The 27,997-nt window shown below is 30.8% G+C and overlaps 2 protein-coding genes across 4 annotated transcripts in view; one reads left to right on the top strand and one right to left on the bottom strand.

Annotated features, from left to right (window-relative positions):
• LOC118201847 (uncharacterized) overlaps positions 1 to 18,414 on the bottom strand; it is an 82,867-nt gene extending 64,453 nt beyond the window's left edge. Inside the window, exons 1-4 of one of the 2 annotated variants that reach the window (XM_035374007.2) lie at positions 18,133 to 18,414; positions 16,299 to 16,419; positions 7,637 to 7,837; positions 2,132 to 2,628 (exon numbers count right to left, since the gene is read on the bottom strand). In XM_035374007.2, coding sequence (XP_035229898.1) covers positions 2,132 to 2,628; positions 7,637 to 7,837; positions 16,299 to 16,419; positions 18,133 to 18,159 — 846 coding nt within the window. In that variant the 5' untranslated portion in view covers positions 18,160 to 18,414. The remainder of the gene's footprint in view (positions 1 to 2,131; positions 2,629 to 7,636; positions 7,838 to 16,298; positions 16,420 to 18,132) is intronic. The other variant, XM_035374008.2, reaches the window with a different exon arrangement.
• A 377-nt stretch (positions 18,415 to 18,791) lies between these two features.
• LOC118187617 (acyloxyacyl hydrolase-like) overlaps positions 18,792 to 27,997 on the top strand; it is a 111,733-nt gene continuing 102,527 nt past the window's right edge. Inside the window, exon 1 of one of the 2 annotated variants that reach the window (XM_085823124.1) lies at positions 18,792 to 18,955. In XM_085823124.1, coding sequence (XP_085679250.1) covers positions 18,850 to 18,955 — 106 coding nt within the window. In that variant the 5' untranslated portion in view covers positions 18,792 to 18,849. The remainder of the gene's footprint in view (positions 18,956 to 27,997) is intronic. The other variant, XM_085823126.1, reaches the window with a different exon arrangement.

Here is a 27,997-nt window from a genome sequence, read left to right as displayed (position 1 = left end):
TTAAACTGATTCATTTAGTTACAAATCTCACTGCTAAATTTAAGTAAGCAGCAAGAACTTAAAAAATTAATGTCATTCTTAGGAAGCGAGCAAGAAAACGAGCAATTATTAATCAAGCAACGCGATAAAAAAGTACACATTTGATGATAAAGAGGTTTTCAGAATTTCAGAACTTTTTTAGAAGATGTAGATAACCCTAATGTTTCACTAACAGAAAAAATTGTGGAATGATCTTGCAGAATTGGAAACTCTTCTTTCTGCACCATATATAGCCACAAAAAAGCTGCTATCTGAAGAATTAACAGGAGGCGAAAATGGAAGAATATGATGTTTGTCCTTTCTGAAACGAAGGGTTTATTGCAGAAGAAATCATTAGAGAAACTAGTTTGCTAGACAATGAGATCTTGCTGAGTTCAATATATATAGATCCGAAACACTGAATTTTCTTGGATGACGAACAAATTAAAAAGGCAAAGAATGCCACCTATGAACTTTCATTAAGAATGAAATTATTCTGAGAACAATTCAATTTGAATGAGGACAGTCAAACTGCAGACATTGCAATTGAGTCTCTATCATCCTCTTCCAAATATGAATTAGATTTTGAGAATATTTTTGGGTAATATTGAAAAGGCTAAGGCAAAGCGAATGAAAATAAAGATCCAAGAGCCTTTAGATATAAAAATGAAAAATCACAAACAAGATTTCCGCATGGCCTTTAAAGAAATAGAGAAATATGATTGTGCTTACAAGACACCTCTTTTAGAACTTCTAAAAATCTATCCTGAAAAGTTAAAAGAAGTAGCCCTAACAGTAACAGTCTTCTTCCTACTCAAGTTAGTGTGTAATGACTCTTCTCAGCTCTGAAGTTTATGAAATCGCATCTATGACCCTCCAACAAAGAAGATCTTGCCGAAGCTATACTGTTGCTTAGAAGTAACTAATGCCAGTTTTTCCATTTCATAATAAACGCTAATGAATATAAATAATTTGCTATGCCATCAATTTTTTTGTAGGATTTATTACTTCTTTTATATTAAACAAAATAAGCTGTAACCCATGCGTATATCTTTACATATATATATGAGGGAGTCGGAGTCAGAGTCGGTCATTTTCCCTACTGACTCTACAGCCCTGCTAAAAATGTATGACTGTGGAACTTGTTCAAAGATACACTGAAGAGAAATGATGAACAGCAGGAACTTCAATGAATTGACATTTGTTAAAAAATCAAAATTAGTCATAATTTTGGTTGTGAGAAGATACTGTGGCAAAAACATATGTTATTTATGAAATATCTGTTGTTGACTCTCAACAGCAAAAGTAATCTCTCAACAGTTAGACATACTTGCCAGCAGAATAAAAACATACTGCAGGAAAAAAAAAGCAATACTAATAAAGGCGATAATATTAGAGCAACCATAGTATAGCTTGGGTAACTAGAACAACTGTACAACTTACTTGCAAAAGCTATGGCAATATTTTTTATTTTTTAGAGAACCCAAACCTATTTATTGAAAACTATAAACACCCCAGAAATATCTCTTTTAAGCTAAATTTAAGTCAATTAAATATTAAGGTGCAATTCAATAGAAAATAATTATATGCAGCCTTCTGCAAAAATGATGATGTATACAACAAAAGAGTATGGACAGAATTACAAACATGTGCAATTATACCTTATATGGCTGAAACATACTTTATTCTTTTTAGTATCTTATGAAAAATTGTTTTTCTTTCTGTCGTTGTTGTTTTGTTATCAATATTATTATTGCAGTAATAAGATAATGTATAACAGTGACTGAAGTATTATGATATAGACAAGATGTGCTATCTGGTGAGCATTTATTTCAGGTGCATCAAAAGTGAAACTTAAAAAATATATATACATGAAATCATATAAGTATATTAAATATAAAGATAAGTATATGACATGAATATTAATATTAATCATAGAATAAATTTCCTTATAAACATTAGAATTTAATATAAGGTACATGAGTTTAAAAACTTCTTTATGATTTTAATGCGTCTTAAATTTTCTTATCAAGTCACAAATGCAAAGTTAAATCAAGTGAATTTTTTAATATTAGAATATGTTTGTCAAAAGAATTTCATGTTATGAACTCACCAGAGTAGCCTTAATAGCTTGATCCCATGCTTCTAATTTTGGTTGTTTGACTAACCTATTAGCACTTTCATTGTTACCCATTTTATTAAAAGATGAAAATGTACAAGAACCATCCCTGTCAGATTTAAAAGTTTTATTATCATTGCTACTAAATTCATTCCCAAGATCATGCTCTTCAGATTTAGAAGAAATGAGAGCAGAACTATTTACAGACGGTTTATTAGTATAGTAAAGTTTCATAGAGAGAGTGTTAGATGAAGTAGAAGACACAGATGTGTTATTAGAAGATTTAGAAATCAATGAAGTATTTTTAGTTAAAAGTGCTGGTTGGTTGACATTGTCTTCCCACTGTCGGATGTTGGCAGCTAAATTAGCTAGTCTTGATTGACGAGTGGCACAGAGTTCTTTGCTGTTAGTAGAAAATACATATGTGCTGCAATTATTCACCTGAGATTCTGATGCTGATCCTTGATCAGAGGTTACACCATTTGAAGAATCTAAAGTGAAAAGGAAATTCATTAAAATAAGAATTTTTCTAATAATTTATTTGGTGCAAAAATTTAGATTATATAAATTATATAAAGAAAACTTCATTCACAAACATAAACAAAACTTAAGGTATGTTAAAGCTTCAAAACTACTTTTCCCTCAAGGAAGGAAAAATAAGCATTTGGAATACAAATTGAAAGGATATATATATAGAGAGTGCTTCAGTAAAGTAAAAAATAGGGTTTGATGGGTTTTCAAACCTGGCTTTTAAAGTAAATTTTTCACATTCGAATTAAGAAAACCGGTTTAAAGAATTGATATTATAATGTAAAAATTAATTTTAAACTTATTTCATTTGCTATTCCTTCTATGCAACTGGCAGCAAAATTTCAATTTGAATCTAGAAACTGACATCGTTGCAGCAACAAATGATGGAGCTGCTGTAATGAAAAAAACTTGGCAAATTATCATCTAAAATTTATCAACTATGCCATTCACACGCCATCCACTTAGCAGTTACTGACGTGTTATATAAACATAGAGAAATGGCTGAAACTGAAATAAATGTTTAAAGTGGAGAAAACGAAGACGAATAAGAATATAATGATTATGAAGATTCTCTTTATTATGTTTGTAGCCGAGAACATTTTATTTCTATTTTGTCTATTTTGTCTTTATTTCTATTTCTATTTTGTCTGACAAACAATCAGTTTCCCAAATTAAAAAAAAAAAAAAAACTAAGTTCTTTAGAAAATTTCCAGTAAGAAACACCATTCTTCAAAATGCTATCAAAAAGAAAAAGGAAAGGAATTTAATTCTAGACTGCAAAACAAGTTGGAATAGTATGGACGACATGATTGGAAGACTTCTGGCCATAAAGGAATGCGTTGTTTTCACCAGGGCTGTGGAGTCGGTAGGGAAAATGACCGACTCCGTTGGCATAGCAAATTATTTATATTAATTAGAATTTATTATGAAATGGAAAAACTGGAATTAGTTATTTCTAAGAAACAGTATAGCTTCGGCAAGACCTTTGTTGGAGGGCCATAGATCCGATTTGATAAACTGTAGAAAGAAGAGTTTCCAATTCTGCAAGATCATTCCAAAATCCTTCTATTAATGAAACATCAGGGTTATCTACATCTAAAAAAGTTCTTAATTCTAACTACCTTTTTATCATCAAATATGTACTTCCTTATCACATTGCTTGATCAGTAATTGCTCCTTTTCCTGCTCGCTTCCTAAGAACGGCCTCAATTTTTGGAGTTCTTGCTGCAATTGCTGCTTACCTAAATTTACCAGCGAGATTTGTAACTAAATGAATCAGTTTAATCACTAATGGCAAATATCACATCCATCCTCCACCCTTATATTTATTTATTAATATGTCAATAAAATAGAAAATAACTATTTATATATATAGTTCATCAATAAAATAATAACTCAGCTTGTCATTAATTTTTTTCAATTCATTTTATTTCCATTTAAATTCGAACTGTCCAACAAAAACTGGAGTCTGAGTCGACTTGTTTTTAGCGACTCCAGCTCTGGCTCCTTTTACCTCAAAATCTGCTTGACTCCGATTCCAACTCCACTACTCCGACTCCACAGCCCTGGTTTTAGCACTAAATGATATTGGTTCTTCTTATGCATGGAATGAAGCTCAATATTCTAAAATTTTAGGACGTTGTAAGTCTTGGGACCGATTTGTCCAACAGCTGAAGCCTTAGGGGCACGAGATGTCAATTTACTAACAAATGAAGGTGTATTTAAATTTTGAATGACGTAATTTTACTACAAATATGAGCATCTGGAAGCCCAAATTTGAAATTTTTTTTAATATCGATTTCGTATTTTGTAAAACAAGTTTTTGATTAACAAACTCAATGATTTCAAATTGGGCAATGGCATCGTTGTACAGAAAAAACATTTTTATCTCCAGCGTGTGAGACTGTGTTTTAGAAATTCTAAAGGTATGCTTATTTTAAATGAACTGAATAATAATGAATTTTATTTATTAGTAATGAATTTAATTTATTCACTTCATTTTAAATGAACTGAATAAATTAAATGAACTGAACAATTTAAACACTGGAGTAAGTTTGAAATTATTATATGCTTTGGAAGAACAAATTAACAACAACAAAAAAAAAAAAAAAAAAAAAAAAAAAGATAAGTAGAACTAGCAACTCTTTTGCTGTATTTTGCGCAAAATCCACAAAACATTTCTAGTTCAGCGAAGAAATCTAGTGTACTTTCTTTACCTTCAAAAACGGAAATTACTAAGTTATCTGGAAAGATATTGTCTAGAATATTTCCAAATTTTTATATGGAAACAGATTCTGATGAAGAGCAAATCAAAGAACTATTCATCAGAGTAATGCTTTTTTAAAAGAAGCAAGGGAAGAAGAAAAACTTACAAATCCAATGACATTGAAAGCTAAATTTTCATTATTTGAGGCAACGAAAAAAAGAACAAAAAATTTATATTTGTTATTTGATACTCTGAAAACTACAAAACCAAGTTCAGTAGCTAGTGAATGAATATTTTCAATTTCAGGCAATATTGTGTCTAAAATAAGAACAAGACTTAGCCACTATTCAGTGGATATTTTATGTTTTTTAAAATCTTATTTTCTTAGCCGAAATTAAAATTATTGGGGAGGGGAGAAAGGACAAAAAGGAAAAGAAAAGAAAATCCACAAGCTTTCATTTTTGACATTACACCCAAATAGACATTTTTTTTTTTTTTTTTAACATTTTGTGTGCTACTTTTATTTATTAAATATCATGTTCTTTGCACTTAAACCACAAAATTTAATTCAACAGCAATATCACAAAATAATTTTAAAATGAGCATACCTTTAGAATTTCTAAAACACAGTCTCACACGCTGGAGATAAAAATGTTTTTTCTGTACCGTTGCCATTGCCCAATTTGAAATCATTGAGTTTGTTAATCAAAAATTTGTTTTACAAAATTTTACAAAATATGAAATCGATAATAAAAAAAATTTCAAATTTGGGCTTCCAGATAGATGCTTATATTTGCAGTAAAATTAAGTCATTCAAAATTTCATGGTTCTAGATACCGTTGTTTTATCAGAATTCAAGAAACATACATATATTTATGCAGATTCTTCATTATTTAATTTCTTTAAATATAACACAGGGTTCTAATATTTGGTGGCAACAATCTGAAAAGCGAACCAACACAAAATGCCAAAACAAAATGAATAGCCCTTCTGGGCTAGTAATATAAATATGTGAAATTTCTGTTTGAGTTTTCATTATTTTGTGTAAGTAATATGTATATATAATCCTTGAATTTTTTAAAAAAATATTTTGACTTTGATTTCTTTGTTGGTTATTTTATGTAAATTAAATAAAATATTCTCCCCCTTTTTTTTTGAAAAAAATTCGAGAACTGGTTAAAACTGTTTTTTTGGAAGTATTGAATTTGAAAACTGGTTTTTCAAAAAAGTCAGTTTTTGTATAAACCTTAGTAAAAAATGCACCTAATGAAAATGTAGATATACTATCCTCTGAAGAAATACAGTACAAAGTCCAAGATTCATAATTTTGGGAGTTTCAGTGATTCAGGATTTCAGAAATTTCTGGATTTTAGATCACTTGAAATTTAGTAAGATAACATGAAATATTTGTTTATGAAATAATTAAGCATTTATGACTTTATCTAATTAAAAATTTTAAAAAGATGCAATATCCGTTTATTCTATTAAAAATTTCTTTCACTGTAAGTTGCTTAAGTTTTTCCTTTTTTTCTTTCCTCTCTCTTCTCCCCTCCACTGATATTTTCTCTTTAATTTTATAGATACACATAATTTCTTGTTCAGTTACCAAGTTTCATTGTTCAAGTCTGTGAGGTTGAAAATTCCCAATAAACTTCCAACTGAGATCTTTCCTTTCTCAAAAATCTCCTTGCCACTCGCATCACTATTGCTAGCAGCATTTTCTGGACTTGAAACTATTCTACAGATTTCGCCATTCATTAGCTGACTTCCGGTAAGAACAATTTATTCACAATGGAAAATTTCTGTTATATCACCACAATTCTTAATTACATTAATTTTATTAATTACACTTTTTTAAGTCCGAATTACGCCAAAGCTATTTTGTCGGAGCAAGACTCTATAAAAGGCATGTACCAAATTTCATTTTGCAGATTGTGCTAAAGCTCTAAAATTAAGAAGTCTTTTCAATATAATCCAAAATTTGAACTTTAATTTTAATAAGATAGCTGTAATAATAATAGTCTTTTAAAATAATAAGCTGGATCAAATTAGTTAAGAGAGCAATTTGATATATTTACTTAATTTCTTCTAAATCTTTACTTCAAGACTCTCAAGTACTTACTCTCTTGTAAGTAGATTGTTAAAGTGAAGAATAAATAAATCTGACTTTAAAACAAGCCCAATGTTTTATAAATTAATTGATGATAAATAGTTAAAATCCCTCCAAAATATATTTCATATTAAGCATGGATTAATTGATAAATAATGAAGAAAAACAGAATATATAATATTGCTACATTAGTTAAACAGCAAAGAAAAATAACTGAATATAGTGCAGCAATAATTTTATTTACATTTTTACAATTATAATTATATAAATTATTAGGCTACTTTATCCTATAAGCAAAAAAAGTCACACTGTTTAAATAATGTTACAAAAACTCTAAAAGCAACGGACTAAGAGGTTTAAGAAATGCAGTATACACTTGACTGGCAAACCAGCCATAACTATTTCAAACAGCTTTTGCATGGTCTTTAATATTTCAATGATTAATCAGTTGTTATTCTATGAAATAACTAGTTAATCAAAGAATCCAATAAATTTATATGCTTTAACAGATTCAATTATGTAATTTGTAAGATAATTATTTTATAAAATAGCAGATTCCCCACTTCAGCGGTAATATATATAAAATATTAATCAACTTACATACAAAGCAAAAACATATAGTTAGAAATAAAACAGATATAAAACAAATCACCAGGCTTGCTTGACGCATTCTTCCGCAACGCAGCTAAACCTTTAGTCTTAGGATTAGCATGAAATGGAACAACTGGGCTACTCATGGAGCAATCTGACATTTCAACATTTTCTTTCTCACTTTCAATATCCATTGCATTACTTTCAGGAGCAGATAAACACTGCCTCTTAGGCGATTCTTTTGAATGACAATTGGATGCATCTGAAAAGAATCGTATACAATCATATATAATAGTATGAAAAACTGTGAAATTTTTATATTAATATGGATAAATTAAATATTTATGAAACAGCCATCTTATAATAAACAAATATTTAACCAGCACTAAGCTGTATACATATAAACATATATACTATATACCTACATTTATTTTGCACAGTTTCTGAAATTTTAAATTTTTTTTCAGATTTCGGATTGTAACAGTACAAATTCTCATAAGGGCACCTTAATTAACCCCTTAACTGCCACATGCGTATATATATATGCCTTGCTCAGCCGATGCGCTAACTGCCCTGGGCGTATATATATATGCCCTTTCAAAATACTATCATTTGCTTTGCGCTGCTGCCCGTGAAATTATTTGCAAAGCTTTGGAATGCAACACCACAATGACCTTGACAAAGTATGCAAAGGAGGATACTATTTCAGAGAAGAGTGGGGAGAAATTGGAGAGAGGGATGTGTCTAAAGCAGTGAAAGTAATGACTGCATGGTATTGGCTGGTGTTGTTTGAGTAAAACTTTTTTTTTTATTATTCCGTGTCCTCCGTTTTCATTTACTTTTTATAGTAGGTTCCAGTAATAAAGAAAGATATAACGGATGTTTCAAACCCATTTATCTTTTTTGAATTATTTTTTGATGAACTGCTCGTGCTTCATATTGTTACTGAAACTAACCGTTTTGTAGACGAGTATATGAACCAACACCTTGCAAACGAAAAATCAAGAACAAAATCGTGGCATTCAACCAGTTCAGAAGAAATATATGTTTTTTAGGCATACTGATTTCACAAGGTATAACACTGAAACCTGATATTACATTTTACGGATCTAAAAATTAATTGATCGAAACTCCATTTTAGAGATCTTTTTTATTATAAAAACATCATTTTTATTATACTTTTAGTCAAAACATTAAATTTTGTGCATTAATTTTTTTCTTTTATTCTTTATCTTGTGAAAATAAACAGTTTTTAGGAGGAAAAAAAAAAAAAAAAACAACGTGCACTTATTTTCCCCCTAATACATCGCATAATTACATGCGCCTGTGTGGGAAAAACCGTTGCACTGGGAAATTAATCTTGTATGTTTTCTGCGGCAGTTAAGGGGTTAAAAGAACATAAGATTTAAAAGATTGATTAGTACTTACTTATTATCCCCTCAACCACGAACTGTCACCAAGCAGCATGATATCACATCAGTTATAAAGAGATGTGATGTCAAAACACAGTCGTATCAACTGCATTATCATTTATGTAACCTCGATTGATTCTCGATAAGGCAAACCAATTTTTGTTTCTGTGAACTGTTATTGTTCTATTTTTTCTTGCATTTAAAGGAGGGGGAAGAAGGTTTAAAATTTAGGACCTGCTTACTACAGAACAGCAAATAAAGGATTGTTTTAGATTCATGGAATCATACCATCAGAACAAAACCACAGTAGATTGGCACAACTACCAGTGGTGTTCTCATGATATTCTACACAGAGTGGGAGGGCCTAATAAAATAGAAGAAACTGACAAAAGCATTTTTACAAAGCACAGAAACAAAATAGATAGAATACTGATTGTTTATTAAATAAAGAGAAATCAGTTCCTTTGTAATTCCACAGGAATAATTAGCACAAATTTGACGACAGTTCACCAACTTTCATGGTTCGATTTTAGCCAACTGTTATAGTTGATAGGATAATTCAGAAGCACTGATGGACTTAATATTTTTAAATTCAGTATATATGAACACTTGTTCCAAACAATTTAAAATTTTCCTCAGTAAATAATACATAAATTGTCCCTATCTGAAAGTTAAGAATAGAAAATTATATTAATGTACAGCAATTGAAACCAATGTGAATGAAACAAAACCAATGAATAGGGCAGTTAATTTTCTTGTTTGCAATATTAAGTCAAATTATTTATGAATTTCTAATTTTCTTGGCATAATGCATTTCTTTTTTGCCTAACGGATATACAAATGTTTCCATTTCTTGCATAATCAGAATTATCCACAATACTAGAAATCCTATCTTTCTTAATACTTTCTTTAAGTATTATCAGAAAATAATAATAATTTGCATTGTTTCCATGATCTACCCACACATCATTTTCGAATCTAGATGCTGTATTTTACTTCTAGGCATCAAGTTTTGATTATTGACAGCGATCCTTTTTTCATAAAATCTAAAAAGTTCATAAACTTGAGATATTGAGTAGAAATTGAACCGTTAGGAATCCATATTAATAGAGAGACTCCTTTACGTTTCTACTTAGATGGCCTTACTACAGTGTCTAGCTTTGCAGTTTCAATTGGACAAAAGCAAACATTGTTTCGTTTTTTTTTTTTTTTTTAAATTATTATTTTATTTTATTTTAAACCTCTTGAAAATAGGCGTGCAGGAAATAGGTTATGGAAATAAGTATCTACGTGCAGGAAATAGGTTATGGAAATAAGTATCTATGTATGATAAAGAATATCTAAAATAAAATTCTAGATTTAATTTGCTCTATAAAACTCATTTTTAAAATGGTTATTTCCCTTTCATTCTAAAAACAGACTTATTGGGACTGACACTTAGCTTTTTGCCACTTGCCTGTGTGCCCTAAATTTTACTGCACTATAGCTTAAATTCTAAATACAGGGTGATTATAATTAAAGTTTAAGTTTCAAAACGCTATAAAAAAAGAACCACTCATGAAAATGACGTCAAATTCGAAAGGAATGTTATTGAAGAAGGCGGAAAGCGTATGGCAGAAGAAAAAATTTAGTTTCAAAAGTTAGCAACAGATGGCGCTGCAAGCGGAAGAAGACTTAAATTAAAATGTTAGTTAAATTTCAGTATTATAAAGCCGCCAGGTACTAGGCTGTTCCTGATTTCGCATCTCAGATGTTCGCCATGGGTGTTTCACTGCAGGACCGTGCTCTGCTGGTAAAGCTGTATTACAAGAATGATGATTGTGCAAGAGTAGCTCTGCAAAAATTCAGGACACTGAAGGGTATAAAAGAAGGCGTTGGTCCATAGGTCTAAAGAAAATGATGCAAAAATTCGAAACAACAGGTTCGTTTGATGTGCAATCTGGTAGAGGGAGAAAACGAGTGCATTCGACGGTAGTTGAAGAAGTGGCCACAGCATTACAGGAGGGGTTGACCGGTGGTGTGCAACCGTGCAATGCACGAGGAATTGCACGAACATTGGACAGGCCTACGAGCACGGTGCTGTGAAATTGTACGTAACATCTTGCAATGTTATCCGTACAAAATTGGGGGTTGCAGGAGTTGCTTCTGTCTGACCTGACAGCTAGGGGAGACGTTTGCGTTAGAATTCCTGGCTCGCATGGAAGTGGATAACGAATGGCCGTGGAAAATTTTGTGGACAGATGAAGCCCATTTCAATCTGACAGGTTACGTGAATACCCAGAATTGTCGAATATGGGCAACAGAAAATCCACTGGCAACGCACCCCGTACCACTTCATCCTGAAAAGGTCACGGTATGGTGTGGCTTACGGCATCATTCATCCTACAACCTTATTTTTTCGAGCAGACGGGTACTTCCGGTCCTGTTACCGCAACCGTCACTGGTCAGAGGTATGCGGCTCTTTTGCACAACCTCTTTTCCAGCTCTGCAACAGCGTGGATGTGTGGATGAAATCATTTTTATGCAAGATGGCGCTCCTCCGCACATTGCACATTCCGTGAAGCAGCTGCTGAGGCGGCATTTCAGAAATGCTCGAATTATCAGCCGTCATTTCCCTGCAGCCTGGCTGTCCCGATCGCCTGATCTTACTCCGTGTGATTTCTGGCTGTGGGGGATATCTGAAGGATGTTGTGTTCCGTGCTCCAATTGCAAATTTAGCGGAATTAAAGGCACACATTTTGCAACACATTCTGAACATCACCCTGGAGACACTGCGATCTGTTGTGGAACATGCCGTTTGTCGCTTTCAACTTGTTGCACACAACGGTGGACACCATATTGAACATGTTTTGCGCCAGTCTCGCGACAGTTCCGAACTTCTTTGATGAATGGTTCTTATGCGGTATGTCGCTGCAAAACTCTTAAAACCGATTTGTCCCTTTCGATGTGATATGTACAGTCATGCAAATAAAATTATTCAACAATTCTAATTTGTCAATGCGTTTTAATGTGTAACTTCCACCTTAGTCGTTGTTTTACGAATCATTTCTCGTTTCTCGTTGTGATTTTGTCGCTTACAGCGCCTTTATTGCTAACTTTTGAAACTAAATTTTTTCTTCTGCCATACGCTTTCCGCCTTCTTCAATAACATTCCTTTCAAATTTCACATCATTTTCATCAGTGGTTCTTTTTTTATAGCGTTTTGAAACTTAAACTTTAATTATAATCACCCTGTATTTGCCACCCATTGTGGCTCCACCAGTTCTAGAACTGGCGCTGATGCTTATAATAAAGCTTTCTCAGAATTGCATCACTTCAAAATTAATCTTTGTCATATAATTCTCTTATAATGCTCATCATACATGTACTTGCATAATGTAAAAAGTTTTTCACAGCATAATATTAAAACCAAAGAAATTAAAATGGAACAATAACTTCAGTTTTAATCTATTATTTTTTATAACCGTACTTCTTGCACTTTTCTCAGTCCATCTATGAAGCAGTCTAATACTGCTCTTCCTCTGCGTTTGAAGTACTGTAGATGTGAAACTGTTGAACATTTAACTTTGTCTCTGCTGCTTATATAACTATAATAATTCATATTTAGTGAAATTATGCCTAAATGAAAATGATTACCAGCAATATCTTCATGTTCTATGTCATCTCACTATATTATTGCATAGATATCAAAGCTTAAGATATATAACAATTATATTTCTTTTTTCATGTTTAACATAGTTCCAGTCATCGATTTTCTAAGTTCTAACAGCATTGTTAATCCTTATAGCTTTTGTGCTGAAGAAAAGTGAATATTAGTAGCAAGGAGAAAAGCAACAGATTTTCTTAAAACCACATGGTAAGCTGAAATTAGAATTTCAAAAATTAATTGATAATATTTATTTTTTTGTTCTCATTGTTTTGGAAGAAGGAAAAAAAAAAAAAAAAAAAACCCTAGAATTTTAAAGCAACATAGCATATATGTACATATCTATATTTTCTAACATATATACATTTCTATATTTCTTAACATAACCTATATATTGTTATAGAATGCCCAGTCGCGGTAACATAGCTTCCTCGCGAGGTGGGGTTAGAGTTGCCAGAAAATGGCAAGGGAAGGCAGGGTTGCTATATTTAGAGCAAAATCTTCTATCTGGTGACAAAATTGGTAATATGCCAGCTGTATGCAGAACATTCTGGAACAAATTCTTACAGGTTTGGCACAGAATGTACTCAAAAGTAGGCCAAAAGCTATATAAACCCTGCCTGTATGTGCAGTAGCAGTCTAGTGTCGAGTTGATCGAGTATTTCATAGAGTATCATCAGTGTATTGCGAGTTGGTGCATCAAGAGTATATATCATTGAAGCTATCGATGAGTATATCGTCAAGTGTATCACGAGTTGTAAAGTGGAGAGTATTGAGTATACGTGTACTCTAATGCTTTGCCGTGAAGCTGTGTTCATCATTATAGCCAGAAGGCCATGCTGCCGATTGTTTCAGTGTGTTTGTCGTAAATTGTAAACATGTTTTTGGAGCTGTCCCGAGTAACACTGGCTAATAAATTGTGTTTTCATTCTTTATCAAGGGTTGACATTAATAATTCCAAATCCATGAATCCGTAGAACACAACAATATATAAACATTTCTATCCAAAGAAAAATTAATGTTCTTATTCATAATAATGGGTACACTTCTGTTTTAAGGGCCGTAAAAAAAATTGCAACGAAAATGTATGCGCAAAAGCGCCAGATCTAGCAAACGTGCCCATTTAACAGCGCACCAAATCTAGCGTATGCACTGGTTTCAGATTGCATAAGTTTATATAGTTCTATAATTCTTAAGACACCATTGAAATACTAGTTTAATTTTTAAATCCTTTTTTGATTTTAAATCCTTTTTTTGATATCCTATGGATTTAACAATTTGGAAATTGCCCATAACGAACCAGATATTTAATAAAGTCGGCAATAGAACTTTGGGTAAAGTGCAGAATCACTCACTGCTTGACACGTTTTTAAGAATTGCACATACTCGGTATACATGTGCACATCGATCTATTTTCACTTTAAAAAAAAAAAAAAATCCCAGAATTGCACAAAAATGGCACTGCACAACCCCCTTAACTTTACCTATGTGCACATCAACCTATTTTCATTTAAAAAGTAAAATAAAATTTACAAAAATCCAATTTTCTTTTACCTTTATAAAAAGCTGCAAACAAATAAGTGAGCGATTCTGCACTTCTGAATATTTTTAAAGAAAAGGCATCATTCATTATAGAAAATTACGTTTGAACAACCAACGAGATGAAATTATGCTTTAGCGAAAAGTTGGTAGCGAAATAGCGATGCAGGCATCCATTCAGTTATGTTTAGCAATTTTTATATAAATTATAATAATGATTTGAAATAGTTATTTACTCTTATGCTTCCATTCGGTCATGTTTAGCCTTTTTCATATAAATTATAATAATTAAAAAGTATTATATAAAATTAACCTTTCATCTAAATTAAAACATCAATCTTAGATAGTTATTTACTATTATACTTCTTTTCTTGCCACAATTATTAGGGTTGCCGCTATTGTTTTTGGCAGCATTGGCATCAACAATAGTTTGGCGATTTTTTACGGCCCTCAAAACCGAATAGTACCTAATAATGTTACACTTTTCGATGCAGTATTCATACCCACAATGGAAACCAGAAATTTAATAAAGAAAAAATAAACAGAAGCTTATAATTACAGCAAGTTATAAAATAAAATTTTTATTTTGATGAGTATTGAAATATGTTTCATTTTATACCTACAGCAGTGACAACGATAGCAATATGCTAATATTCATTAATTTGGACATGTTTAAATTTTTCCTGCAAAAGAGTACAACATACAAGTGATGGATTGTATGTGGCCTTAAGTTTCTTACCAGCAGAGCATAATAAAGATTATCATTAGTATAAATGTATTTCCAGATCCAGATATTTTTACGAATAGAGAACGTTTGTTAAATTCAAATATTTCCAGATACGTATATTTTCATGCTTTTTTTCCGATTATATAAGAATTATATGATTTCCCAGAGATCAAAATTACATGGTTAATCTTCGGATTATGGTAACTTGGCGAATTTTTGGCGACCATTTTTTTTTTTACTCAACAATCTGCTAGCCGAATTACGCTCATGCTAGAACTTTTATGGAACAAAAGTGCTTAATCATGATGAAGATTAGGTGCGAAATTGGGAGAAAGTGCAGAATTGCCCACTGCTTACCGCGTTTTTAAGAACTGCACATACACGGTATCCATGTACACGTCGCCCTATTTTCACTTAAAAAAACATACGAGAATTGCACAAAAATGCCATTGCGCACACTCTTGACTTTATCCCTGTACACTGCTAAAGTCCTAGTTAGTAACCTTTATCGCCTTACCAATATACCGCCAAACTACCTGTTACCATATTCCAAAGATTAGCCAAATTACATAAATATAAAATGCACAAGCATATTTCTGATAGTATACATTGATAAGTGATAAATTTATTGATCCATGAATGCTCAAAATATATTCATTAATTTATATTATACTTTAAATAGATATTTTTTTGAAAAATTCATTCAAAATGAAATTTTGAATTTTTATGCATATATCTTAATGGCATTGTTTAAATGCAAAACTGCATACAAGATAATTTGAAATAAATTGTTTTTTACACCAGGATACATTCCTTAACATTGGCCAAATAAAACATATTGTGCAACTTAGCATATCAATATACATTTTAGATTGGCAGTGATGTACACAGAAGGTGGCAGTGAGATTATATAATGATAGAGTAATATGTGTGTACCGTTTGTGTATATCGGCCTTAAAAAAATAAAAATTACTCAAAACATAGATTTTGACGATATGGGAAACTCATAATTATTAGATGCATCACAATCAGGCACTGGTCTTAACAGATAATCTGCAAGTAATTTCTTGAACTACAATTTAATATCCATTTCAACATCAAATAGTCTTGTAGAAAAGATATAACTATTTCACAGCAAATATCCTCACTGGGATATTTTTCTTTTGCACTCAGAAAAAATAATTTTCATTTTATTAATTCCCAGTATTCTGAAGTTGCAATAATTTATGAAATATACATAACCCTTATCTGTACATAATTCAAAATCTCCATTAAAAATTACCAAATTTTCTCACACATTATACTATAAAAGAATCTAAATGTATTAAAAATCCTATAAGTTTATTTATTGATAATTTCTAAAACAAAAAGGCTTTTAATATTATTTTTTCATTCATACTCTGATCTGGTAGCTGAAGCTCTTCAGTTAATGCAGGACGCTTCTTACAAGACACACTTGGACTTTCATTTTTCAACTCTGTAACATAATCTTTTCTAGCTCTAGTCCTTTGAATAAGCTTCTAAAAAAATATAATTAAATGAATAAAGTTTATTGATTACATAGTTATAATCAAATTTAAAGTATTCAGCTACTTAAATTGGAGAAAGAAAATGTGGGGGTTAAGGATAACCAAATGGCATTTCCTGTAACTCAAAACATTTATTTTCAGTGATACAGGAATGCATCCAAGGTCCTTCTAAGCTAGTTTTGACCCTTGACATACTCCTTTTTCAAAAGTTTTTTAAATTCACTTTTCCAGTTTTTATGATGGAAAAATATGACTATAAAGAAATACAGGCTCCTTAAAAAAGCTGAAAATAAGGTCCTGGATGTTCCGTTCCCATTTCTATGAATATAAAACATCAGCAACCATTTCATGATATATGAAATGATATGGTGAGTGTACTAATTGTAAACACAAAATGAAATATGTTAAATTAAACATGCACACAGCCAAATGCTTTGATTCCTAGATGGTGTTATCGTTGGGTTTTGGCATGTGTTTGGTTTCTCTTTGACCAGCATGATAGGTACACAATGCTAATTTTTTTTTGGGGGGGAAGAGGTAGCTCCCCCCAAACACCCCATAGCTAATGCTTCACAGAAAGAATTTTAGACAGACTTTTAACTTTTCTCCAATTTATTAAAAAATTTTCAGTTTTCTATACTTAAATTTATTTACAACAGAATAATTTTAAGGCTAAGATTCAGGCTTCCTTCCAACAGAAGACTTCCATTGTAGACAGAAATTATTGTAATTCATGAGCAGCATCATATGAAAAGAAACACCATATTAATGCAGAAAATCATAGAATCATCACAGAGACTTGTTAATTAATTACTAAGTCAAAGAATTAGCCTCCAAAATTGTATTTCTTATATAAGCAATTTGAATTGTTAAAAATACATTTTGCTCTGAAAAGAATTTAATCAATAAGGATACTTGCAATTTTAAAACAATTAAATTGTTATTATAAATTGAGAAGTGAAATAAATCTTTCAAAAGTTCAGTACATTTGAATCACTAAAAATATATTTTGCTTTGAAAATAACAAGAATTAGCTTTAAAAAATGGGGGGAGGGAAACTTCTGATTGTGTAGGTAGACTTAAATCTGAAAATAAATGTTTTGAAAGCAAAAAATGTAAACATACCTAAAGATTTCTTGAAGCTTACAAAAAAAAAAAAAAAAAAAAAAAATTGTAAATTTCTTTGCCACTGGCTATGAATAAATTGACGATTTAAAAAACCTTTACTTTCGAAGTAATGGCCGAAATATTTTTCATTTTACTTCCACTTAGGAAGACATTTAAGATTTTCTTAGAATGCAAGTTTTAAACATGATTGCTGTGATTATTCATATATTTCAAACGATATTAATACTAGAAAAGTGGAAGGGAAAATGTTCAGCTATATAACAGGATATGTTCTTCAGCATTGTACATTAATTATTAAACGCAATACTTGCCGGATCTATATGTTTACAGAATTTAAATGACTTAAACTCCCTATATTTAGACATAAAAATTCTTCTATTAAAATACATAAACAACTCTCACATACTTAAAGAGGAAATAAATAATATCTTTTCACACAGAAACACAAAATCATAAAAGTATATTTAAAAACGTATTCCGAAATCTGAGATACAGATTTTATAACAAGCATCCTATTTAAATTTGACTTCAATAACTGAATTTATCACTGCATATAATAATAACAAGCCTTCTTACTTCTGTAAATGAGTCATTAAGCTCCATATTTTACCTCTGAAATCAAAAATGTTGTTAAAGAATTATGAAATATACATAAAACTGAGAATGTATCCTACACCCACTTAAGCGTTTAACAGACACAACAATCGTGAATAGATTTGAATTCTGCGGTAAAGCCGTTGGGGTTGCCATAAGAAATCTATTACGACTTTCTTTCAAATAATATAAAAATTTAATAGTGTTTGCCTATGTACCTCCGAATTGAGACCTTTAATTTCCTGTAGTAAATTTTATCTAGGATTTTTTGAAATTGTTAAGAATGAAGGGAAAAATTATTTTGAAATTTGGTGAAAACTAATCATAAGTAATTTTTCTAGCAACCCAACCGTTTCGGTGATGATGTCAGAAAAAGACAAGTGGGGCAAGGTAAACAGAAATACTGCGCATGTTCGAAGCGTGTTTCAAAATTTTTTTTATCTGTCCAATATCAGTAGCATTATGCAAAATTTTAAAATAAACAGTTATTGATGAAAATGTACGAAATCTGATAACAGTGTTGTCATTTGGTGACTTAAATTACGATATCTTCTTCAAACTTGCTAAATCATTGTCGTCTCATTCGGGCATAGTCCAAAAGATGTTATTATGCTATAAAAAAGAAAAACTTTCTAAACACCTCATAAGTTCTTCAGGTTTTTCACCTAGTGTTGTATTGTATTTTTTATTTCTACAATAATGAAAACTGTATTTATTTTCGCTTTAATTTTAGTACCTTGCTCTTCGTGGTTTGCTGTACCAACATCTGACGTTATTGAAGTAAACGGTGGAAAACCATGTGCAGGTTAGATTTATTCGTATATTATTTTTATTCGAAAATATTATGAACTTTAAAATTCCATTTGCAAGGGATCTCTCTCTCTCTTGTCTTATGCATTCAGTAACAATGAGTTAATCAATAATTATACAAAAATCATCTTTCAAAGAAAAAATATATTTGAAATTTTTGTTTTTATTTCAAAGAAATTTATACTGTTTACCAACGACATTTCAATATAGCTCCTTATTTAACATCTCATCCCTAAAATAGTGATCTACCCAGCACTTGCTCGGACCTTAGCTTCATCTGTCGTTAATAAGTAGTTAATTTACTCGTATAAACAACTATCCGTTCCACTCTTATTTATGTCTTGACATCTGCAAACTCAGAGAACATCCCGCTCAAATAATTAAGCCCGTATTTTTTAGCGAGATTTCTTTCTTTCTTGGCTATTCTCCGAAGAATATCCGTGTTATATTAAATTTAGCGTTGTAATTCCGTTTAAGCATGAAATGTTTCAACTCTTTCCTCTTATCTTCAAATTTTCGTTTACTTTTGACTTAAGTTTCTATTTCCATAAAACGTTTCTAAGAAACCCTCAAGTCTTACTACTTATGTTGATGTATTTAATTTAATGATATAATTTCGCTTACAGGCAGGAAACATCTCAACTATTTCCTTCAAGTTACGTATGAAGTTTCTGTTTCCCTAAAATGATTACAAGAATCCGTCTAGCGTACGCTTTTTTTATTGGTACCCGATTGAGAAATGTATGTATGTGCATATACATGTATGTGTACACATACGTACACTGCTAAAAAAAAAAAAAAAAAAAAAAAAAAAAAAAGACAGTTCTCCCGTTCCCACTGGGCCGATTGACAAAATTCAAATTCCGTTCTTCATGTCTCGAAAGGGCGAATTAGGATATATATTAGATTTATATATAGCACTATTCTAACATAGGTATTTTGACACAAAATAGGACTTTTTCTGAAATAACATACCAATTTTTTTTACATATTTCAAGTCTACGACTCAAATAATGCCAGAATACCAAGTTTTGTAAAAATCGTACGAGTAGTTTTTAAAAAATTAGCTCTTAAAATTTTAGCTCCTCAATGTTAATTGAATTTGGCATACATTTATTAATATCTTTTTTTTTATTAAACGTTTTTGATTTTTCCTTTTACATTTCGAAATTTAGGTTCATTCCAAAACAAATTCACTCATTTTTTGTGTTTTATTTTTCAAATTTTAATTTTTAAATAATTTTTATAAATTTTTCGAAAAAATTTTGAATTATAACCTATAAAATTTTTACCATCATCTTAAAGTAGGTGTACTTTTAAGCATACCTGCAAAAAATTAGAGTTTTTTATTTAAAATTTTCTAAGATATACACGAATTTACATATTTTCGCGCTTTGAAATTTGGCATCTTTTTTTTCTTGAGCGATAATAACGCCAAATGTGGTTTATGGATTTTGTTACAGTGAATTGCCACAGCTATTTTTAACCTTAAGTTTCAAATAAATTTTTAAAAAGGATTAATATATGAATTTTTTCTCTCGATGATGCGTAATAAATATTTATTAATACTATATGAAAAGCTATTTTTTTAATTACAGATATTATTCAAATTTTTAACTTTTTTTAAAAATTTCTTTCTTTCTTTTTTTTAAATGTTTGTAAGAGTAAATTTTTACCTTCGCCGTGTAATCGTCTGCTACTTTCGTTAAACTTCATTTAAATTGAATTGTCTAAAACTGAGAAAGTTCGCTTGATGTTTATTTTTACAATGTTTTTCATTATGATTTTTATTGAAATAAGGCTCTATCCATTAATTAAAAGTAAACTCTCTGAATGAGATTTTAATAATAAGATCTATAATCTATTCGTAACAAAATTACATGAAATATTTTTTTAATATAGCGAAACTTTATTTTTAAGAAATTAATAATCAAAAAATGACAAACATTTTATCTGACTAAAGTCTTCGTATACTGAAATATTTTTGGATAAAATTAAAATTAGAATTATCGTTTGCCGCTTTTTTAATTTTTGCATTGTGGTGGCATTTAAAAAAATCGTTTGCTTTATTTTTTATAGTTTATTTCATAATATTCTATATATTATTGAAAAATAGATCGCAGTCGTAAAGAAATTACAAACAGTATTCGAAAATTGATAATTTTTCACCATAGTAGTGTTCAATCAATTCGAAATGTCGCTAAATTAATTAATTTATTCCATTCTACAGTGAAGTATGTGATAAAACGCTTTAAAGAAGAAAACCGGATTGAAAACAATGTAAGAAAAGGTCGACCAAGAAAGTTATCTAAACGTGATGAAAGATTTATTATTAGAAAAGTTGGGAAAAACCTACGTTTGAGGGCTATAAATGTTTCTGCAGAATTTAATGCAAAGTGTTCACCTGAAACTGTCCGATGAGCTCGGTCAATTTCACCTGAAAGTCAATTTCACCTGAAACTGTCCGATGAGCTCTCAGAGAAGATGGATTACATGGAAGTTCTGCCCGTAAAAAGTTTTTTGTTAGTGAGATAAACAGAAAGCGTAGCTTTCATTCGCAAAATCAATGACAAATACACCCGAAACGTACTGGAATAATGTACTATTTTCTGACTTGGTGCGAAATTTACGAAGAAATTCAAAATTTGTCTTTCCGCATTTTTTTCAGATTGCGCCAAAATTATTTCTCTGGCGAACTTCTTAATATATGGCAACCTATTTTCCTTTTTACATTGTGCTTGAGGGAAAAACTTTGTTCCTACTTTCATATAATTTTTAACAAAGTGCCTAACCCACATTTGATGTTATTACCGCTTTCAATAAATACGCCAAATTTCAGAATGCGCCAATATATAAATTCATGTATATTTTTGGAAATTTTGAATAAAAATTTTAATTTTTTGCAGGTAAACTTAGAAATACATCTACTTTAAAATGATGGTAACATTTCATAGCTTATAATTCGAATTTTTTTTTCGAAAGATTTTTAAAAATTATAATAATACAAATTTTAAGAAAAAATCATAAAAAGGGGGCGTGTTTTATTTGGAATGAACCTAAATTTCGACATGTGAAAAGAAGAATCAAATAAGTTTAATTAAAAAAGAGAGATTAATAAATATATACCAAAGTCAATTAACACCGAGGAGCTAAAATTTTGAGAGCTAATGTTTTAAAAACCACTCGTGCGATTTTTACAAAATTTGACAGTTTGGTTTAATTTGAGTCGTAGAATTATAATATGGAAAAACATTGGCATGTCATGTCAGAAAAAGTCTGGTTTTGTGTCAAAATACCTATATTATAGCAATGCTATATATAAATCTAATACATATCCTAAGTAGCGCTAAGCGCAAGTTGAATTTTGTCAATTGGTCCAGTAAATTACATGCATAGATACAGAACTGTCACACAATACATGCATGCATGCATACACTTCTGCATTCGTCCTGATAACAGAAGAGTGCCTCGTCCAGTCTTACTGGACAACTTCCCTACATAAGGATAGGCTGCAAAAACAAATCTCTATACGATTCAAATTCTATAAAAAAATCGGAAAAGTTTCTGATTTTAAATAATGTTCAAAGGAGCGTTTTTTTTTAACGTTTTGTGTCTTACCTTTATTTTTTAAATATCACGTTCTTTGCACTTAAACCATAAAATTCAGTTCGATAGCAATGTCACAAAATAATTTTAAAATGAGCATATTTTTAGAATTTCCGACACACAGTTCCGCGCGCTGGAGATAAAAATGTTTTCTTTTTCCCCGTAGAGTGTTGCCATTGCTCGCTTTGAAATTCTTGAGTTTGTTAATCAAAAATTCGTTAAAATTTTACAAAATATGAAATCGATCATAAAACAAATTCCAAACATCAAATTTGATCTTCTACATGCCCATGTTCGTAAGGAGGATTACGTCATTCAAAATTCGATGGCTCTATGTACCGTTCTTTTATCACAATGCGAGAAATATACATACAGTTATGCAGATTTTTCATTATTTAATTTCTTCAAATATAATGCTGGACTCTAACATTTGGTGGCAACAGTTTGAAAAGTGAAACGGACATTTATAGTGAATCACAAAATCGCAAAATCGCAAAACGAAAACAAAAGTCCTTCAGGAACAAAGCCCTTTGGACTGAAAATACAGGGTATTTATAAAGTCCCAGACCCATTTGGATGTTTAATAACTCATAAAATAATAAAGATAGATTAAAATTAATAACATAAATGGTTAGATAGACTCAAAACGTTTCATGACCCTTGTCAATGAACTTCCACGTGTGCCTCCTTCGTCGCACGGAGAATATCAAATCGATATTCAATTTCACGCCAGGCACCGGCAAGCATGTCGGCATCCATAGAGGCTATTGCGGTTTAATTCTGGCTTTTAGGTCATCAATGTTCGATACTCTCCTCCTGTAAACGTTGTCCTTTACAAATCCCCAAAGGAAAAAGTCCATAACATTGCAATAGTTGCCAAAAACAAAAGAGAGAAAAATGCAATTAATAAGCAGACGATATTTAAAAAAGTACAGATATTTAGACTGGAAAATGAAATTATCTGAAATTAACCTCACGCGCAGACGATATTTGCAAAAGTAAAGATATTCAAACCTGAAAAGGAATATATATAAGTTATTCCATCAATAAATGCTATAAGTTTGTTTATATCTTCATTATTTTATAAGTTGTTAAACATCAAAATGGGTCCGGGACTTTATAAACACCCCGTAAAGCCTTTAAAGAATAAATCAGTACTCTTTGATGTTTAAAGAATAGCCTAATAGATATAAAAACTGGAACATACCTATATGTAAAGCCATAAATATTTACCGATATTAAGTGATGAAAATAACATACAGTGTCTCAAAAAAGTGATGGGACACTTGTGCTTTACAAAAGGAAACTGTAATAAAATTAATTAAAAAAATATGTAAAAATTTTTTGTGGGTGTGTTTCATACTTAAATTTAGTAACAATTATTACATAACATACATTTTCTCAAAATATTAAAATAGTAATTTAATAAAAATATAATTGTTTAAAACGGAGCAAAAAGTGGCTCACATAAGTGATGGGACACCATTAGATACTACTACGTACTACAATAAAAATATTTTTTGGGGTTTTTATTTTTACTCGAAAGCAATTGGCAATAATTTATAAAATCGTCTGCAGTATTTCTCTCCAGTTTGTTTTGGAATTTTTGTGTTTTTTAGCTCTGTGCAGCCATGAATGCTACACGAAAAGAAACTTTGCGTGAAATTCGAAAATTAGTTATTAATTTGCATATTGAACGTGAAAAATCTATTAGTGAAACTCCTGAAACAGTTAACTTGAGTCATTCAACAGTTTACAATATCATTAAACGATATAAAAATAATCATATGATTCAGGATAAAAGAAGACCCGACCAACCATCAAAGCTATCCAATGGAATAAAGTGAATTATCGTTCGAAATATTAAAAAAAATCCAAGAATGAGTGCTTCTAAAGTTACTGCTGATTTACAAGCATTATATGGAGTAATTGTTAAACCTCAGACTATTAGAAGAGTAATTCGATCTGCTGGATATCACGGTAGAGCAGCCAGGAAAAAATTCTTCGTAAGTGAAAAGAAAAGAAAACTCAGACTGGCTTTCACAAAATCCAACATAAATAAGAATTCTGATTACTGGAATGAAGTTATATTTCCTGATGAGAGTAAATTTAATATATTTGGTTCTGACAGTAGAATCTTGGTGTGAAGAAAACCCAGGGAAGAATTTCGAAAACAGAACTTGGTGCCAACAGTAAAACATGGTGGAGGAGGAGTTATTGTATGAGGGTGTATGTCGTCCGCTGGAGTTGGTACTCTTTTTTTTTTTTATTGACAGTATAATGACATTTTAAATCAAAATTTGAAATCTTCAGCGCGAAAATTGAACCTTCCTAACGATTTTAAATTCTACCAGGACAATGACCCCACGCACACTGCTTTGAACATTAGACTCTGGCTGCTGTATAACTGTCCTGAAATAATAAAAACACCACCACAATCTCCAGACTTAAGTCCCATGCAGACTATTGGCAAGAATTGGAATCAAGAATTCGCAAACACACCATTTCTTCAAAACAACAATTAAAATCGGTGCTTCAAGCAGAATGGGGTAAAATCATTCCAAAAATTAAAAAAAAAAAAAAAAAAAAAAAAAAAAGTCGAAACCATCCCAAGAAGATTAAATCATGTTTTAAAAGTAAAAGGATATCCAACAAAATATTAAAACCTTTTAAAAAGTAAAATGTTTGGATAAATATTTGATGGAAAAGTAAGTGTCCCATCACTTATGTGAGCCATTTTTTGCTCCGTTCTAAACAATTGTATTTTTATTAAATTAATATTTTAATATTTTGAGAAAATGTATGTTATGTAATAATTGTTACTAAATTTAAGTATGAAACACACCCACAAAAAATTTTTACATGTTTTTTTAATTAATTTTATTACAGTTTCCTTTTGTAAAGCACAAGTGTCCTATCACTTTTTTGAGACACTGTACTAATAATAAACACACAAAAAATGTAGTGTAAATGTTTAATATTCTTAGGTAGAGGAAAGAGTAGATAACGACTACGTGCCAATTTAAAAAAGAGCGCTATCTGTTACAAAGGAAGAATATGAGCTGCGTATGGGTGATATATATATATATATATATATTTTTTTTTTTTTTTTTTTTTGAGTCGTAGTTCATGGTTTTAAAACGAGATCGTTGTTCTTTGATCTGTTTAATATTGTAGAAAACTGTGAGCAGTTTTGGATCTTCTGATGGTTTAGATATTGGTATGAAATGCGCTTTTCCTTAAAAATCAGGGGACGCTGGCCGTTTCTCTAACAGACTTTACAGAATTTATGCAGATTCGTCTTTATAGTACGTTCCTTTTATGCGGAAGACGTAAAGCAAGGATGGACAGAGCACTGCTTTATATAATACGATTTTGTTGTGAAGAGGTAGACTGCTGTATTTTCAAAGAGCTCTTAAGTTAGCCATGGGAATATTAAATTTATATATGAGTTTGTCAATGTGTGTTTATTATTAAATATGATGTTTAGATGTGTGTCTTCTCGCTACCAATGTGTTTCTTTTTCAAATAATGTGGGAGTAAATAGTAGATCAAGCAGAGCCGTAGCTAGGGCTTCCAGGGCCCGGGGACAATTGAAGATTTCGCACCCTCCTCCTATTTGCCAAAAATGGAAAACATTTCATTATAAAATTTCTTAATGTCAGTTTGGCGCCCCCTGGATACTGCACCCGGCGACAGATGTTCCCCTTTGACCCCCCACCTAGCTACGCCCCTGAGATCAAGTGAGTGACCTTCGAAAAATAGAACTAATTTTGATTTAGGAAAAAAAAACCTTTTCTTAACCTCCTGTTACTTTTTGAAATAAAGCGCACCATTATGTAATGCATTATAAATTAAACGAAAAATCAAGAAAATACATTAGAGTGTATTAGGTTCAGTTTTATTTTGAATATAAATGAATAACCGGAACTGAATTTTAGTTGCTTAATGTAGTAACAAATAAATTTAACTTACATTTTTTGTTGCTACAAAAAGTCTCGGTTTTGGGCTGAATTTTTATAGTATTACTTTTATATTATTATTTTTTTTCTTTTTTTCCTCAACGTTCATGTTTTTTTTTTAAATATAAAATAATACTCTTTCTATTCAATATTTATTTTGAAAAAATAATTTAACTTTTTCACCTTGATGTTACTTTTCAAATATCTTTCTTGTCTCGCTTTGCTTTTGAGGCAATTTCCGTGTGAATTTTTTAAGCACGATTCGAAATATGAACAATAGTTCAATATCTACAGTTGTCTTAATGTACTCAGTTTTCAGTGTTTTTAGGATATTTATATCTTTTTACTGTTCACAAAAGAACGCAATCGTTCCTTAGAATTACCGAGGGGATTTATTAAACATTTTATAAAACAACTAGGACCAATTTTCTTATTTAAATTCAAAATGTTTCACATCCGAAAAGAACCCTTTTTAGTCCGTTCTTCATTTAAATATTTTAGGTCGTAAAGCGTGAATTGATTTCAAATTACGGCGATTTTTTGTTATCTTTCACAGTTGAAAAAAAAAGTAGTTTTCTAGCGTCTGTACTAATAAAGATCAGCACTGAAAGATACACAGTTTATTGATTTCATGCAAATAAATTAAAAAATATTTGAAAATATAAGAAAATAACCTTTACACATGGCACGCTAAAAGTGCTGCTTAAATATGGAATGAGAAGGTAAATGATTAATGCTGTTTGCGACAATCTGGTGGATCGATAAAAGATCAGTAAAGAGAAAGGATAGAAAATTAACGGGTAAAATAGTCAACAAACAACATCTGAAAGGAAATCAAGTGGTACCTTAAAAAAAAAAAAAAAAAAAAAAAAAAAAATCTGAAAGGTTGCAGATTTTAAATTACGTTCAAAGAAAGTTTTTTTTAACATTATGTGTGCTACCTTTATTTATTAAATATCATGTTCTTCACGCTGAAACCAGAAAATTCAGTTCAAGAGCAATATCACAAAATAATTTTAAATTGAGCATATCTCAGAATTACCGATACACAGTCTCACGCGCTGGGAGATAAAAATGTTTTTTCTGTGCAACGCTGCCATTGCTCGCTTTGAAATCCTTGAGTTTGTTAATCAAAAAATTCTTCAAAGTTTTACAAAATACGAAGTCGCTAATAAAACAAATTCCAAATTCCAAATTTGGGCTTTCAGATGCCCATATTTGCAGTAGGATTACGTCATTCAAAATTGGATGGCTCTAGTACCGTTGTTTTATCACAATGTGAGAAGCATACCTACATTTATGCAGATTCTTCATTATTTAATTTCTTTAAATATAATACAGGGCGATAATATTTGGTGGCAACCGTTTGAAAAGTGAAACTGACATTCAGAGTGATTCGACGCAAAATCGCAAAACGAAAATAATAGTCCCTGAGAGACAAAGCCCTTTTGGACTAATAAATAGGTAAA

The sequence above is a fragment of the Stegodyphus dumicola genome, chromosome 1 (assembly GCF_044657685.1).
Source record: "Stegodyphus dumicola isolate Sdum_Otavi_A_Nest chromosome 1, ASM4465768v1".
Classification (NCBI taxonomy): domain Eukaryota; kingdom Metazoa; phylum Arthropoda; class Arachnida; order Araneae; family Eresidae; genus Stegodyphus; species Stegodyphus dumicola.
The sequence above is the reverse complement of the archived record's forward strand: the minus strand, read 5'-3'. Positions and strand labels throughout refer to the sequence as shown.